Raw genomic sequence first — 17,340 nt, 5'->3', positions numbered from 1 at the left:
GGTTGTTACTCGGGAGCTAGCAGTGCTCAAACCCCGCTGGGGGCTTAGCACATGACTCTCATCCTGAAACTGGCTCTGCGTGTCGCCTTTGCTGTCTGCCAGCTCCCTCCTCTGTATTTGTTTAACTGTTTTGGCTGTTTTTTTCCCTTCCCACTGAGTCTCTGTCTACCAGGGCTTTCCACAGGCAGCCCATAGAGACACTTTCCTGGCATGCCTTCCCTGCCTGAGCCAGCCCTTTGCCCCCTGAATGCGTGCTTAGGTCAGGCCTGTGCTGGGGATGGCAGAGCTGCAGCGTGCTGGAACCACAGGGCAAGGCCAGCGTGGTTCCTCGGGGCTGGGCACGGAGCTGTTAGCACCTCACCTCCTAATGCCAGAGGCCAGGGGCAGAGGCCGTCCCTGGGGAGAGCAGCTGCCAGCACTTGCAAGCTGTGCCCAGCTCGGTGGGAGCCCACGTACCTTGCTGGGGAAAGCGGCAGCCCTGAGATCGCAAAACCAGCAGTAACAAGGGATGCAACAAGCTTGTCAAGCAAACTGAACTTGTGTGTTGTGGGGACAAATGTTGAGTGTGGGAGATGAAAAAGGCTTTGTGTTACACTGGACAAATACAAAATGCTTCCTAAACGCTTGCAACCTTGTGAATGAAGCCTCTGCTATGCCTGTAGTGACCTACACAGTTAAATACATGGCCAAGCATGTCACCGCAAACCATGAAAGAATACACAGGAGCAGAGCAGGACTTCTTGTTGTCCCAGCTCTTTGCCCTGCCACTGGACAGGGCTGTTGACAGTCACCCTTCAGTTTTGTCCTACAACTTGCTCCTGCCTCCGTGCTCTGGTCCCACCTCACCTGGCACACGGACTGAGCGGTGACAACAAAGATGCTGTTGTTGGAGTCTGCTTATCACTTTGCTCTCTGCCTCCTCCTGAATCCTCACTACGAAGGCAGTTATGCCTTCGCAACCTCGTGTTGCCAGCATCCAGCAGAGCAATGAATTCTTGCAGCTGCGCCCTTGCTAATGTTGGCATCAGCTGCTCAGTGGAGTGTTAATGCCAGTCTGAAGGCATGTTCCTCCTCTCACGGCCACTGAGCTTTTCAGGTTCCCTGGAGCAGGCTTTGGCTGTTGACAGCATCAGGTGTCTGGTCTGGACAGGGGTGAAAACGGATGCTGCTTTGAACAGGGACCGCCTTGCCAGGGGGCATGTTCCAGCTGAATGTAGCAAGGATTTTACTGCAGGGCTCTGGAGGTCAGCAAGCCAAGCCGCACTCTCATGAAACAAGGAGTTGCTCCCCTGACAACCCTGAGTTTAGCCAAGCTTGAGCACTTGGCTTCTTGCTGCTGTGATTTGAACATTGCAGGGCACCTCCGACAACCTGGGGCAAAAGCAAGAGTCTTGGGGAGGTGAGATTTGTCCACAACAGGCTGTGCCTGGGCTCAGATGGAAGATGATGAGGGTGCTCCTTGCAAAGCAGATGGGGCTTTATGAAGCCGAGTAGTGTCCCTTCTAATGGTCAGTACCCCTTGGGACAGTGGTTGTTGGCAAATGCTGGGTGAGACTGACTTGGAAGAGCATCCTGATTTTGAAAAGGGCATGATGGGCCAGATCCTGATCCAGTTTAATTTCAGCATGCTGTGCACATACTCCTGAGAGGACAGCATGGCACTCTGCATCTCATAGAAAGCTGCTTGACCTTAGCCCAGCATGGAGCACATATAGATGCATAAACATAACGCATACATGCCTGCTTGGGGTACATGAGCAGGTGCCTGCAGATAACTATCTAACACGTGAGGGTATGTGATCTGGAAAAAAGGAGAACCTCCCTCCCCTTCCTTCAAGCTCTTCCCTACCTACTGACAGAGTTTAAAGTCTTGATAGCTTCTGCCTTTATTGTGATCATAAACCAACACGCTACATCTGCAAGTCCTGGGTTGTATCCAGTGTGCTAGTGGCTGTTTCTCAGTCTGCTTATCAAATGGCAGATGCCCCCTGAGTAGGGGAAGTTCTACCTCCAGTAATACATTCTTCCCTCAAATTAATGCCAAAGCCACTTGGAAAAAATTAGCATATGCAGAATTTCTGGACTGGCAGCATTTCACTTTCTCCCATGCTAGACCTTGGCTGGAACCCACTGTGTCCATCTCCTGTGTGTTTAGTAAAGAGCTGTCTGGAAATGGGTTGACAAAAACTTTCCCAGTGTAACTGTGCTCAAGATGTAGCAGTTGTGTTGGACAGTGTCAGAGGAGGCCGACCAGCTGCAGTTCAGCCAAGAGGGCTGTTTCAGGTACTTATGGCTCTGTCCTTGCTAACCTCAACTGACCTGAATACCTGAATTCCACATGTGATTGCTGAGCTGTGAAGGCAGTATGGGAATATGTTTACAGAAAATGTGTATCTGCAGGTAGAGGTGAGTCACTGCAGACAGCTACCCCTCATGCCATGCTGCAGGGAGGATGCACTCTGAACTTCCTCGTATTTTTCCATCTCTTAAAATACTTTTCCACTTAACAAGGCAGAGCCAAAATTGGATCAGGCTTCTGCCATATTTTGCATCTATTATGCAGTTCTTGCTGCCACAACTGATTTAATGTCTCCATTATCATGGAGCACTGGTCTGCCAACAAATCCAGCCATCTAGCATGCTCCTCAGCCCCAACTAAATGGCTGTGAGGAGCCTCAAGGGGCTGCTGAGCCCTTCATCTTTAGAGCAAAAGCTCCTGGGAAGGGGGTTGTGCTCTTGGCTGTTCATCTTGCAAGTCACTTCCCTCTAGAGCTGAGGCTTTGGGGGGAACACAGGGGAGGCACCAAGTTTCTCCTCTGGGTTATCTAGTGCTCAGGGAAACATGAAAGTAACTGCCCTCTGTAAAAGATGCTGAGGAGCTTCAATCCCATCAAACCACATGGGGACACATAGATAGGAATGCCAGTAGTCCCTGTGAGCCAATACATGCCTCTCCTCAGGGTCAACACACACCAACCCTCTTCCAATACTGACTGCTCCAGAGACACCCACATCCCAGCTTAGTCAGCATTTAAGAACCCAGGAAATTCTCTGAAGATAACATGGAGCTTTTCAGTTTACAAGGAAAGGTGGACCCCACAACTTGCCTCTAGGTTCATCCCATGAGGCTACTTTAGCTCACTAAGGGATTAAAACCCCCCCCAAGCCACTGTGCAAGGAGGGAAGCTTATATTGTCAGGGCACAGAGGGGACTAATAGACCTTAATTGCCCTAACTACTCACACCTGTGGCCCAGGTCCTCTATTTAAGCTCAGCCTGGGGCCCTTAGTGCCTGCCTGAGCTATAGGAGGGGATTGCTGGTTTCTGGCTTGCTGTGGTCAGTTACAGTCCCTATTGCTTTGGGCTGTGACTCATAGATTGCTGACCTGACCTTGGTCCTCTTCTACTGCTGTAGAGCTGCCAAGTGTTCACTAGACAATGCCTGATGATGGTTGCTATCTATCAGACCTTGACTCTGGCCTATGGGCTGACTTAATGGTTTGGTGCTGGACTGGCTTCATCACCATGAGCTTCTCTGGAGAGCTGGACTTCTGGCTGCTGTCCCTCAGCTGTTCTGCTCATCTGCCTGGGGTACTGGGTGGCCTGTCCTGCTGGTTGTTATTGTGCTCAGCTCCCTGATGTGCACTCCTCAAACCCTGCATAGCAAAGGCTTGGTGGTCACTTATTTAGGCTTGGGTCATACCTCTAAAACAGGCAGAGCTGAGACCAAAACTCTTGTACCTTGTCACCAACCTCCTGGCTCTACTGGGCTTTAGCCTGCTTTTACTTCTGCCCTAGTAAAAAGCTTCAGAAGGTCTGAGGTTTGCCTGTCCTCACGACATCTAAATTTCTGTGGATTTACCATCCCTTCCAGAAGGGCATTTAGTCTCTGCTTAGGATCTGAGGTGATGAGCTCAACACACAGATAAGGGGGTTCTCCAAGTTGTGCTGTGCAGCAGCCTGGCTTAAATGACATGAATAATCTACAAGAGATGTAGTCCTTTCTCCTTCCTGGCTGGGAGCTCAGCGGTTGCCTCTCAGGCAAGCAGAAGCTGTGACCATCCCTCTGTGCGCTAGCTCCAACAGAGCAATGTGACTGGGCTGCTGATCCTCTTGAGTGCGGAGCCCTGTCCTCTGGGCTATGAGAAAACCTGCTTGGGCTTTCAGCTGCAGAGCTGTCTGCTTCCTCGCCCCAGGTGGCTCCGTTAAAGGTTAGTCTGGCCCCTTAATCAAATTCAATATCGCTTTGTTTTCCTCTGCCCTCTAGGACTCCGCTGAGGTTTGCTGTCGGAGCCTCCTGCAGGAGAATGGCATGGCTATTAATGCAGCAATCAACTCCACTTTAGCGAGGAGAGAAATGTAAAGCTTCGGGGATGGGAGGCAGCAGCAGGGGCACGTGGAAACTGGAAAAGTGAAGCACAACTTGTGCTTGCTCTTCCACTGCACCTCACAGCAGGGGATGGGAAACAGGCAGGGCCGGCAGTAGCCCCAGGTGGGCGGCATGCCCTCCCCCAAAGGGAGCGAGCTGATGCAGGGAGATGGAGAAAGCCTCAAAGCGATGCGGGAAACTTTGCTCACTGCTCCTGGGCTCTAAATAGAGCAGATTCTGTTCCCTTCTAATTACAGCGTATCCTGGAAGGCATTAATTGTTCCAGGTCACTCCTTTTGAAGTGTTTATTATACGTCTTCCCCAGCAGGATTTTGGATGAGAGCAGAAGCTGTGCGTTTTGCCCAGAGAACGGCTGCGTGCCTGGGCTACGCAAGAATAGAGTGGGTACCCACCCCTGCTTGGTACAGTCAAAATGTTTCACTGCATCCCAGCATTAAAAATGCTAAGTCAGCAAATAAGCTTATATAAAGTTTGTCGGAGGCTCTGAAGTAAATTCATGTATGCTGGAACAAGGGAGAGGTTAAATCTTTCCTTGTGCCTAAGGAAGGAGGGGCTGGGCAGAGGAATTCTCAAGCTTTCCTCTTTCAGGGGGATGAGATGCCAAAAGGCTGTACAGCTTCATAGAAATTGGGGTTAAATTGCAGGGTGTATCACCCAGTCTGTCCCAAAGAGCCAGTGATCGAGGTAACGGGACAGAGACTGAGAGCAGGATTTTTCCTTCTGATCTAAGACTGGGCACAGATCACTTTCCCTTGTCTGGCCAAATGTCAGTGTGCAAAGGAAGAAGGGTTAAAGCTTTTTCCTGGTCCTAGTGACATCTTGCATTTTCTAACACTGCAAGAACTTGACATCTGCCTGCTTATTTGTTTTCCTTATTGTTTATTTTCTTGCTATGCTGAGCAAGGGCAATAGATCACACTCACCTTTGTAGGTGGATTCAGTTTTGCTGTATTTAGGAGAATAAAACATCTCACCAGCATATTTCAAGTGAATGTGTTGCCTTTTTTTTTTTAACTGGAATTTCAAAGTAAGTTACATTTCTGTTGAGATTAGACTTTGCAGTTAATTTCTTTTTAGTTAACAAGTCCTAGGCACCAAATTCTTTCCCTTAGTTATCGCCTCATTCCTCTGCCTCGGTAGTATTTGTTTGCAAGTATCTTGGAAAGCAATGTGACCCTTAAATTGAAATGGGAAAGCTGGCTGAATTTCCTGAAGGCAAAAGCTGTTACGGTAACTTACGGGGGGAGACGGAAGAAGGATTTTTCAGTTTTGCCAGCCTAAAATACACGCTTGCTTTCTGATTCTGCTGAACAGACGTAACTGTGAAATTGAACAATTTGGGGGAAGAACAGAAAAGCACAGATAATGGTAATACTGAGAAAAAACTCTGAACAGCTTTGAAGCAGCTATAAAAAAGCATTTAGTGCAATTGTAAAGCCCCTTTTACCAGTGCTCTGAACATTGTTGGAGAATATACACCAGGTAGGGAGGCTGGAGGAGATCAAATGAGAAATGACAAGCCTTTGCCTATAAAGTTGTCAATAAAGCAGAAGAGAGCCAAGCCAGCCGTACCTATTCCAGGGAGCATAAAATGAAGACAACAAGGACTGTGCTGGGTTTATGTTCACGCTGGTTTTAAAGAGAACTGGTGCTGCCCATCTCTGCTGGCTGTTTTCTGCTCCGCTGGCAGCGTTAACCTGGCTGATCGATGTTGCAGCTAATTTTATTTAATCTTCTTGCCTAAGATGTATCTCCTCTTTTCATACTCCCCCTTTGTTGTTCAGTCTGTGACCGATGTGTAATGTCAAAATAAATCCAGGGAGCACCATGAGCCTCATAGAAAGTGTGCTCGCTGCCATGCTCGTGTGGTTTCCTTCCCTCTGATTCGAGGCCGTGTAATACACGAGAGTGTTTTTTGCGCTTTCTTTGATGTGATTAGGCTGCTGCAGACACTGGATTTAGTTTCTAAGATTCGGGAGCTGGATGTGGCAGGGTCAGGAGATCTGAAAGGCTTTTAGTTACCCACTTGTAGTCAGCCACCTGCATGCTAAGACAGCCAAATTACTAGCAGCAAAGTGAAAAATGACAAGAGCATTCATTAAACGCCATGCCTGGATTAGAATCTGAGTGCACTGAAGTGTTTTTATCTCATCTAATGGGTAAGCGACAGCTCCGTAGTTCCTGCTGCATTTCCTGCTCCGTGGGGGCTGGGGGCTGCATTGATTCTGGGATAAAAAGGGCTTTCAGAGCACTGGAAGGACGTGGTCCAAAAGAAGCCAAAAGCGAGTACTTGGGTTCGAGCCTGTCGGCTTTGCCTTGCCGCGTCGGGCAACGGGTGCAGCCAGTCTGTTACCTGCCCTTGTCACGCTCGGGGTAGCTGCTGCACGGGAGCAGATGATGGAAGGAAAGAGCTGGCAAAAAGAGGCAGGCAATGGCACGAAGGGGTGACGTGTGCCAGTGGTGCGCTGGTAGGAGCTGTGAAGGTCGCTATCCATAAAAGCAAGTCCCCTCGGTTGGCTGTTTGATTCACTAGAGGGGTCAGCGGGCTTTGGCACACGACACCTTTCTTTAGTTGTTGAAAAGCAGCAAGTTCATGCCAGAAAAAAAATACTATTTTTTTTTTTTTTCTGGAGATTCACTCTTCAACCAAAAAAAGTTCAATTCCTATAGGAAAAAAAAAAGATCAAGAATATTTTTAATGAAGATTTATTTGGGAGATAAGAACATTTGAATTTTAAATCCCGATCACCCTCAGACCTATGTCCTGTCATCTCAGCGACATGTCATATGGGAGACTTAGAGCACTGGGCAGCTGGTACAAACACTGCAAGTGCAAAGACACGAGGCCACGGCAGTGCGGCTGTCTCCTCACTCAGAGCTTGCCACGTTGGATTTTGGCATCTCCTGCCCTCCTGGAGTTGTGTAACGAGAGAAAGTTGTTTTGAAACCAAAGAGAAAGGCTCCTAGCAGCTGCTGTTGAGGAAAGCTTGAAAACATGAGCTGAATGCCTAATGGGAAGGGACCGATCTGGTTTTGGGTCCTTTGTTTGGAGTCACACCGTGTTCGCAGCATGGTGATGCTCAGGGCTTGACCGGGGTCTCAGATATTTGGCCAGGGCTGGACCAGGAGCTGCACAGCTCCTCTGAGGTGGCAGACGCTGGACACCCGCGAGAGGGAAGCGGGAAGGCTGCAGCTCATCCCACTGGTGAGAGGGGCTGGACCAGGGGGAGGCGGCGAGAGATCCCTCTCACCTACTGTGGTATTACAGGACCTGTTGAGCCTCATTTCTTGGACACCTGTCTGCCAAAGACCTTGCTTGAGTCATCTACTGTAATGTGCCCTGAGGCCACTGAAGATGTGTTTAATTTGGAATTGAATATAATTGGAGCAGTTGGCCTGGTTGCTGTAATAATGATTTTCAGCATGATATTCAGGCTGTTTCTTTGCTGTGCGAGCCGCCAAAACAGAGAACTGCTCTAAGAGCTACAAATCCAAGAACTGCTGCGCTGTAAAATCTTTGTTCTTTCTTTTTATTTTTTATTTTGTATATACAGACGCAGCAGTTTGTACAGAAGGGCACAAAGAAGGGGGCATCAGTCGAAGTAGTGTCACTGTGACAGTCTTGGCTGCGGTGGTGACAGGCCACAGGATGGTTTCTCCAGCAGGTGTAGGAGCGGCTGTCCCTGCTAGGGCAGAGGCTTGGCTGCAGACCCAGCTTCAGATGGCGGACGCAGCCCTCCGAGCCCCCGGCTGCAGCCAGTGCCTGGGGCCTCTCGGCCATGCCAGGAGAAATGGCCCTCTGTCCTGGGGGAGGTGGGCTCTCTTGGAGGGGCTGTGCCACCAGGTAAACCTCCTAACCAGGTGGAGGGGTTACAGGAGGAAGTGAGCAGGCTGCGCAGCATCAGGGAAGGTGAAGGGGAGATAGATGGGATCTTCTCTGAGACAAACAGCTTGAAGAGCCCCTCAACTGAAGTAGCGAAGCAGGCAGTGTCCATCCCTAATATTTAGGTAAGTGCAGCCTCTGGAGAAGGTGAAGGATGGAAGCTTCTGACACCAAGAGGAAGGCTCCTCCCCCCTAAGGACTTAAAACTACAAAATAAGTTCCCCTCCCTCAAGACTGAAGAGAAGCCAGATGTGCTCCACCCCGATATCTGCTGGAGTGACAACACAGCAGGACATAAGCAATCCAGGAGGTTCCTGAAGTGTATTGACAATAACTTCCTCCTCCAAGTGATAAAGTAGCCTACAAGAAGAGATGCTCTGCTGGACTTCATACTCGCCAACAATGAGGGGCTCGTTGGGGATGTGAAGGTCAAAGGCAGCCTTTCGGTGGGTACAGTCCTCTTTAACATTTTCACTAATGATTCAGATGATGGGGCAGAGTGTACCCTCAGCTAGTTTGCTGATGACACAAAACTGGGAGGAATGGCTGATAAACCAGAGGGTCAAGCTGCCATCCAGAGGGACCTTGACAGGCTGGAGAAATGGGCTGACAGGAACATCATGAAGTTCAACAAGATGTTCAAAGCGCTGCACCTGTGAAGGAACAATCTCATGCACCAATATACGCCAGGAGTCACCCGGTTGGAAGGCGGCTTGGCAGAAAAGGAGCTGGAGGTCTTGGTGGATGCCAAATTGAACATGAGGCAGCCATCTGCCTTTGCCATAAAGAAGGCTAATGGTACCATGGGCTGCGTTAGGCGAAGCATTGCCAGCAGGTCGAGGGAGGTGATCCTTCCCATCTACAGTGCTGGTGAGGCCACACCTGGAGTGCTCTGTCTGGTGCTGGGCTACCCAGTGAAAGAGGCATGGACATATTGGAGACAGTCCAACGAAGAGCCACAAAGGTGATTAAGGGATTGGAGCATCTCACATATAAGAAAGGCTGGTAGAGCTGGGACTGATTTTTAGCCTGGAGAAGAGAAGGCTCGAGGGGGCTCTTATCAGTGTCTATAAATACCTCAAGGGAGGGTGCAAAGAAGACGGAGCCAGGCTCTTTCCAGTGGTGCCCAGTGACAGGACCAGAGGCAGTGGGCACGAACTGAAACACAGGAGGTTCCCTCTGAACATCAGGAAACACTTCAGGGTGACCAAGCGCTGGCACAAGTTGCCCAGAGAGGTTGTGGAGTCTCCAGCCTTGGAGATACTCAAAAAGCCATCTGGCCATGGTCCTGGGCACCTGGCTGTAGGTGACCTGCTTCGCAGGGGGGGGGGTTGGACCAGATGACCTCCAGAGTTGGGGAAATGAAGTCGCCCTGGGGCAAAAGTTTTTCCAGGTTATGAGGTGAGGCGGTAGCTGAGGGGTGATGGAGGAGCGCTGGCTGTGTGGGCCATGGGCACCCGAGGAAAGGTCAGAAGACGGTGCTAAAGGTCTTCGGTTTGGGGGCCGCTCCTATCAGGCCTCCGATGTTTCGGCTGACACGGAGCTGCCTTCCTGGGGGGCCTCGGCTCCTGCCCCCGCCCGGCGGAGGGGGGCGTCACCGGCGGGGTTCGGCGGCTCCCGCCTTCCCGCCGCGGGGGCTGATCACCCACGGCCGGCGCATGCAGCCGCGCCGCCGGCACTCGTTCTGGGCGCCGCGGGACGCCCGGGGGCGGCGGCCGTGCCGTGCCGTGCCGTGCCGGGGGGCGGCGGCGGCGGCGGCTCCCGCAGCCAAAAATTAGGTGTAAAGCAGCGGCTGCGCCCTGCCTCCGCCCCGGCCGCTCCGTCTGCGCACCCGGCGGGCAGTTAGGACCGACGCCCCCCCACCCCCGCCCCCGGAGCGGCGGGCAGCGGCGGCGGGAGGAGGCGGTGCCGGGCGGCGGGATGCAGTGCGGGGCCGGGCGGCGGGCGGGCGCGGCGGCGAGGGGCAGAGCCCGGCGGGCGGCGGGGCGGCCCCGCTTCCCGTGAAGAGGCGGCGCGGCAGGGCAGCGGCCGCCGCCATGCAGCCGTTGCACCGGGCCCCGGCGTTGCTGCTGCTGCTTCTGGCCACCGGTAAGTGAAGGCTGGTGGGGCGGGGGTCGCCGCCAACCCTTCGGGCCGGGGCGGGCTGGCCGCCGGGACCCCCCCGCGGCGGGGCTGGGGCAGTGTCGGGTGGGTGTCGGTCCCCTCCCCGGGCACCGGAACGCCTCGAGCACCGGGACCGCAGGCGGGGGGCGGGTCTGCTCCCCCTGCCCCGGGGAACCGTGGCCCGCGATGGCTCCAGTTCCCCGGGACGCCGGGACCTCTGCGGGAGGCAGGTCCCCATCACCCCCCCCCAACCACGTTGACCCCGAGTACCGGGACCTGTCTCGGGTCCCCGTCCCCCACCCTTGAGCTCTCCTTGGGTACCGGGCATCAGAGCCCTCTGGAGTGGCCGGTCTCTGCCACGGGACCCCCGGGGGGGTGGATGACCGGGGGGCACCCGGGCTCCCAGAGCGGGGGGGGGGGGCTGGGGCTGGATGCACACGGGTTTCGCCCGGCGGGGACGGGGGCTCAGCCGGGGTCTGCCGCCTCAGGGACGGGGTACGCAGCGCTGGTCCCTGCGGGGACGCCGCACGCCGTGGCCGGCACCGACAGCGCTTGCGGGGAGAGGAGGGGACGGAGGTCGCCCTGGACGGGGCGGGCTGCCCGCCGCGGGGCTCCGGCAGGGCTGACCCTGCTACGCCAGGGCTGCCCCAAAACCGCCTTCGCTTGTATTGATGGCTTCGTCTGGCGTCGTGGTAATTTTGCTAACTACCGCGAAACTGGCACAAAGGAAGAGGGAACCACAAATTGCTCCGCGTTTCCACAAGAGCCTCTTCTTGAAATTTGGAGGAGAGGTAGGATGCCAGGGAAAGGCAATTAAGTGCTGGAATAATTGTACTCGGAATAGTTATGAAGGCTCTGCTTCTATTTTTAAATAGTCTGGGGAAATTTCCCAACAAAGGGATCCCCCCCCCCAAAAGACCCGTGAGGCTGAGATTGCCCTCTCCCTCCCTACCCCCATCCCTTTTGTACAGAAATCTGGTTAGCGTGGAACAGGAGTTTTGAACGGGGACATTTAAAGAGTGGGGGAGTCTTTGTCTTGAGTCATTCTGGCAAGGGAGGGAAGGGCTGATTTCACAACCAGTCGCTGTCTTCCAGCACGACCGAGCGGTGATACAGTGACATCCAGCCCCCGGCACATCTCTCATTACCCCAATCTCCCAAAAATGTTCCTGGGGGAATGTGTCATCTGTGGAGCCGCTCTGTCCGTGAGCTGTATGTACGGTGCCTTGCCCCAGTCATCTGGGGCTGCCTAAAGAGGAAGGATAAAGCCTTCTAGGTTTGCAAACAATAGTGAGCTTAAATAGAAAAATGGATCGGAAAACCTGTTGGGGTTTTGTGCCAATACTCTGTGGCACAGAAGCAATAAGCCTTTCCAGAGCTGAGCAGGGAGCCAGTTTTGTGGCTTCCTCCAGGCGGGTTGTCCCCATTAGGGAAAACCTTGGGCACGTCTGGCAAAGGTCCTTTAGCGGTGTCTCAGGAGAAGAGACGTGTCCCCAAATTCAGCCAGACCTCTGCCTCCTCCACAGAGGAGGGCAAGGTGTGTGGGGAGGGAGCTGCTGTATTCCCACCCCGCCAATCTGCCGGTGAGGGTTGGCCACGTTCCTATCACTTGAAAGCTACGTTTGCTCTGCAGAGGAAGGAGATGGACCTTGTGGTGGTTTTAAAATCTGGTGGCCGAAAGGACCACAGCTGATACTGCTGTGCTGAGGGGCGGTTGTGTTTCCTATTCTGCTGCGGCTGCTAGAAACTTTCTAGTATTGCTGTCCAGCTGGTGATGATACGGAGGACTTGGATCCTTGGCTTTCCCTGTGATCTTCTCTGCTGTCCCGGCAAGGAGAGGCGTAGGGGTGGGAGGCAAGCAGCAGCTCTGAGGGACAGCTCAGTTCCTAATCTAGTGAAACTGGTAATTCTGGTGGGTTGTGGCAGCTCTGGGGGGCTGGTCTCAGTTGGCCAGGCATCTCTGGACACCTGGTTTCCTACCTAGATGGGAGGTCAGAAGTGGAGATGCAGACTGCTGGGAATTTATAAATCGGGCCCTGTTTTGGTTAGTAGGTTTCCTCAGGTATTTAGGATCTGTTCCACTCTGGGATAATTCAGTGCACTCCGGCCTCCCTCCTCCAGTCCTGCAGGGCAGGAATGGTAAAAACTTGATATAGAACTGGGGAGACTGAGTGCAATTCCCCGCCATAGGAGAGGCATGCTTCCTGCAGCGTGCTTCCCAGGATCATGAGCCTCCGCAGACCTGCGGGATGGGCTGAAACGGGACGTGCGCCTCGTTGGGGTCCCAGCAGACTGGGGTCTGCTGGCAGAGCGTGGAAACATCTCTCCAGGCTCTGGGGTATCTAAGTGCTTTTGCAAATAGGCAAATGATGTGGTTAAAAGCAGGGGGAGAAGGGAAGGGATTGGTCTCTTCCCTCTTCTTGTCTCCCCAGGTGCTTGTCTGCATGTGGGCTATTGAAGTGTTTGGGTTTTTTTCCCTTTCTGCCTGCTTAGAAGATTCCTTGTTAGCATTGTGTGAATGAGCCCAAGATGAGGGAGTATAAATCAGGATGGATGAAAATTCCCAGTAGTCAGTTTTTCCTTGGCCTCTTCAGTGCCATAAGGAAATGTTCATTTAATTATAGGCATCAGGGGTAGAAATAACTACATTAAGCCCTCAAGGGGAAGCTGCCGGCGATGAGCTGCAGATCAGAGCGCACAAAAGTTTTTTTCCACTTGCTCGGTGTGGGAAGAAGCTCCGGCATTTTGTGGGTACCTGAATGAGCAGCAGCAGCAGTGACAGCCCTGCTGCAGGGCCGGGGACAGAGGGGCTCTGCGGGGAAGGTGCATCACGGCCCGCAGCTGGCAATCGGGTGAACTTGCTTCCTGTTCTTGCTGGCTATTGAAACACGTAATCCCAAAAGAATGGAGAGAGGCTATTTGTCAGCCACACGAGCGCAGCCCGCACAGAGGCAAAGCAAACACGTGCACTGGTTTGTTCAGAGGGCCGGGGATGCTGGCAAGGGACATACGCCCTGCTGGGGCTCAGATCAGCCCCCCACCATCCCTGTGCCTGGTTAAGCCCCATTGTGGTTACCAGGGTTTGGATGTACACTCTTCTTTTGGGGATAATTATTTACTGTTGTGAGGCCAGCTTTGCAGCCCTCCTCTGTACAACAACTGCAACCCCTCTCGGCTCTTCCTATCCTGCCTGATGTGTTGTGAAGGGAGTCGGGACCCATACGTGTGCCCCGGGACTACCAAACCTTTGCATGAGCTTTTCTGCCTAGGATGCATGAGGTTGGTTGGAGTGTGGAGCCTCTTGAGGGTGAGACTGCCGCACGGCATGCCAGCGTGTGGCAGGGTGTTCCTCGCTGCCCTGCAAGAAGGGCTGGAGCAGAGCATAACCATTTTGTGCTCAGTGCTGTGCCCAGTGAGTTTTAAAGATCTTTTGGGGTGTAAAAGGCTTCTGTTATATTTTGATGGGTGACCATGTCTCAAGGGAAGTCCCTCCTGCGTCTGCCGTGCTGCTTGCTCTGTCTGGGCAGGGAGGCTTTGAAGACAAAGCAGCCACAAGCCTTTATTTGGTGTGCTGGAAATGAGACTGAGCACCATCGGGTATGTGGTCCAGGTTGGGATGGAGCGAGAAGAGGAAGCACAGGCCTGGCAAGGTGATTTTTAGCAGACAGATTAAATGCTCTTGGCCTGCGAGAGGGCAAAGGAATCTGTGGGCTGTGGTTTTTCTTTTAGATCGGTGGCTTTCATCCTGTGGTCTGTTAACCCTGGGGGGGCTGTGGGCTGCTTTGAGGAGGCCTATGAAAGGTAACCGAGGAAAGAAAATTCACTTTTGCTGTATACAACTGTCTACCCGATGCTGTTTCCCTAGGGGCTGCATCTCCCCCGCTCCCCGAGCTGGGAACTGCCACTGTCGGTAGCGAGAAGCGTGGAGGAGAGCAGACGCTGCAGCAGCAGAGGAGGAGGTGTGAAGGCTACGAGACGATCTGGGGTGGGAGCGAAAGCAAACAGTCTGGGAGACTGAAACCAAGCAAGATTGTGACTCCCGGCATGAGTGGTTGAGTGAAGGGGAAAGGACAGACAGGCTTGTCTGAGTTGCCATGACCTGTTTGTGTGGAGTCTCTTCTGTGGAGATGGGTGGTGGTGCTTAGAGCAGATCGTAACGACAGGAGACCTGACATCTCAGTGCTGGGGTGAGGATGCCCGGCACCCCTGGAGGTCAGGTCCCTGGTGCACATGTGCTGACAAAGGGCATGTCTGCAATTATCTGCAGAAGTAGGCACATCTTCTGGCAGTGCCTTGCCATTTCCCGTGGGTATACCTGGGTCTGCGTGCTGTAGGTGTTCTCTGCTGAAATGCCAGGGGGGCAAATGTTGGCAGTCTTTCGCAAGGTAGCACCCGCTCAGTACGTGCAGACACACCCCTCCTGTAGCCTGGTGTTTGAGCTCTCTGATTATGCTAGCTGTAAAGATCTGTAAAAGCTTAAAGATGCTGGTACAGCTACCGTGTGCTCTAGGATCTCCCTCTGAAGAGTTTGAAGTGGTCTAGGGCAGCGTGGGAGAGCAGCAATAAGACCATGTGGAAGCTGGACTGGGAGATGTCTTTTAGGTGGAGCATCCCAGCATGGGTATGGTCCATAACTCTGAATTAGCACCAAAAGGACTTGGTCGTCTCATATGCTTCCCTGTGCAAGCTCTTGAGGGTCTGAGGGGCAGAGACTCCAGGTGAGCATGCGGAAAGAGCTTGGATATCCCTCAGCTGAACAACAGTTCTTTCTCTTCCTCCGCTGTCTGGGGTCGGGATCCTTTTTTTGTTACTCAAATTACTCTATTTTGTTATGTTCTGCCCTGGGGCCTCTCTCCTCTCTGCCCTTGGGCCTTGCTCCTCAGCTTTTCCAGGCGCGGTGGTCTGGGGGAGGGAATATCCCCGGCAGATGCTTCCCTCATCTGGTCATTGTGTTTCTGTCCTAACCGATTATCAGTAAATGACCCATTCCTGACCCAGCTCTCCTAGGAAATAACACTGTGGGATAACCCCTGGGTTTGGGGTGGGCTTGAAAGGAAGGTCAACTGTAGCAGGGCCAGATGGACATTGTTGCAGCTGCTGCATTGGCAATACTGAGATGCTCTGACCCCCCCCTCCCTGGTACCCGTTGTGTGACTGTGCTTGGGCGGTGGTGTACGGGCTCTGCTAGTTGGTGGTGAGAGGCAGGTAAGTCAGGGTGAGTGCTGTTCCCTTCGGCAGGCTGATCCTGCCTCCGTGGCAGTGCGGTGTAGCCACAGCACCCAGGAGGGAGAGGTAAAAGCAACCTTCAGTTGGGTAAACTGAAGGGTACACCAGCCCCTCTATAGGTCAAGCCGATGTGGTGATGTCTTAAGGGATGTTTGTGTTTTTCCTTGGAGAGAAAATTGAGGTTTGCTTGTTGTTAATTAAAAAACAAGAACATTTTAAAGGCTGTTTGACACAGTCACATCCAGATTCCGTTTCATCTCCCCAAATCCCTCCTCTCATTACAGCTGGATACAGAAATGACTTATTTTTTCTTTCACTTCTAGTGCTATTCAGTAGGCCAGTTGGGAGCTTTAAACAGCTGCCCTGTCCTGTGGAGAGGTGGCTTGCCTTGTGGCAAAGGGATAAAGTGGTTCTTGGTCAGCTAATGTAGAAAATACTTTGGGGTTCTCTTAGAATTGTTTAGAAATGTGAAACTGCTCTTACTCACAGCAGTTTGAGAGAGAGATGGCAGATGTTCTTTCCTCAGTTTTATTTTTTTTCTGCTGTTGAGCGAAACTCCCCCATCTGCCTTGTCCAGGGCTGTTGCCTCGAATCTTCTGCTGAGCTGAACAGACCAAGCTTTGCCACTTTGACTTGGAACCGTTTTCTGAGGGGCCAGTGGGGTCAGCAACTAGCAAATTCGTTTCATCTCTGTATCCTCCTGGCTGGCTCTTTTCCCGTGGCCTTGGAAAGGTAACACTGCAGTATTGTTCCTTGTTGTTGAAATTACCCTATTCTCCTCCTTGCAGAGGTGAAGCATCTTTTGTGAGGTTAGCGTTACCTCCATGTGTCACCTTTGTGGGTGCTAGCAGCTGGAGAGCTCGCAGCCAGCGTGGGAGCTCCCGTGCTGGTTTTGGTGCTCTCTCGTTGCCTTTGTTCCCTCTCCCCACTCCACCTACCTCTCCTACTTTCTCTCCTTTCTCGCCCCTCCTTCTGTCTGATCTGGGGAGGGTTTTTCCTCCCATGCTCACAGCCCTGCCGTTTCCCCGAAGGCTGGCTGCCCTCTTTAGCATGCAGAGCCTCATCTCCTCCAGGTTACACAGAGGTGCCGCAAAAATAGAAATGAGAGACAAACGCCCCATTGAAGCAGCTGGCAAGCCCTGGCTCCGTTCCCTGCTCCCTCCCATCTACAGTCGCAGGGCTTTATTCGTGTGTGTTTCTTTTTTCCTGTCGCTTGATCTGTCTTTTGAAATACAAAATTGCGAGACTGATGGCTGATAGAAGTCATCTAATCCCTGTTCCCCATCCTAGGAGGAAAACGGCTACCCACCGATGTCTTAAGCGTTAGATTTCCCCTTTTGGCTGTGCTCCCCTGCCTCCCAGCTCAGCCTGCGCTTTGATTCTTTGCCTCAGAGTTGACAGCTGTGTTGAGCTCCTTTATGAGATGCTTGGAAGAGAGAGGGGGAAGATGGCAAATCTTGGCTGTGCTGCTTGGTACCCCAAGCCTTTGGGTGGTTGCTGGTGCAAAAGGTATGAAGGGGTGTCAGGATGCTGTCTGCAGAGGTACCGGTTTGTATGCTGGTGCAACAGTGCCGTTAGCCCTGTGGTGCTGGTATGGAGGGTTTCCCCAGGCCAGCTTCTGCATCCCGTGCCTGTGAATCAGGCCCGAAGGTGTTATCCTACTCCAAATCCACCCCAGGAGAAACCTGGCTTGCTCAGGCTGTGTCTATTAATGACTCATTCTTGGGGATGAGGTGGT

At 52.8% G+C, this 17,340-nt stretch overlaps 1 protein-coding gene across 2 annotated transcripts in view; it reads left to right on the top strand.

Annotated features, from left to right (window-relative positions):
• The first annotated feature begins 9,919 nt into the window (after positions 1-9,919).
• PODXL2 (podocalyxin like 2) overlaps positions 9,920-17,340 on the top strand; it is a 33,255-nt gene continuing 25,834 nt past the window's right edge. The window contains exon 1 of one of the 2 annotated variants that reach the window (XM_075762114.1): positions 9,920-10,361. In XM_075762114.1, the coding sequence (XP_075618229.1) occupies positions 10,310-10,361 (52 nt within the window). In that variant the 5' untranslated portion in view covers positions 9,920-10,309. The remainder of the gene's footprint in view (positions 10,362-17,340) is intronic. The other variant, XM_075762113.1, reaches the window with a different exon arrangement.

This window comes from Balearica regulorum, chromosome 10, assembly GCF_011004875.1.
Source record: "Balearica regulorum gibbericeps isolate bBalReg1 chromosome 10, bBalReg1.pri, whole genome shotgun sequence".
NCBI classification, from domain to species: Eukaryota; Metazoa; Chordata; class Aves; order Gruiformes; family Gruidae; genus Balearica; species Balearica regulorum.
The sequence above is the reverse complement of the archived record's forward strand: the minus strand, read 5'-3'. Positions and strand labels throughout refer to the sequence as shown.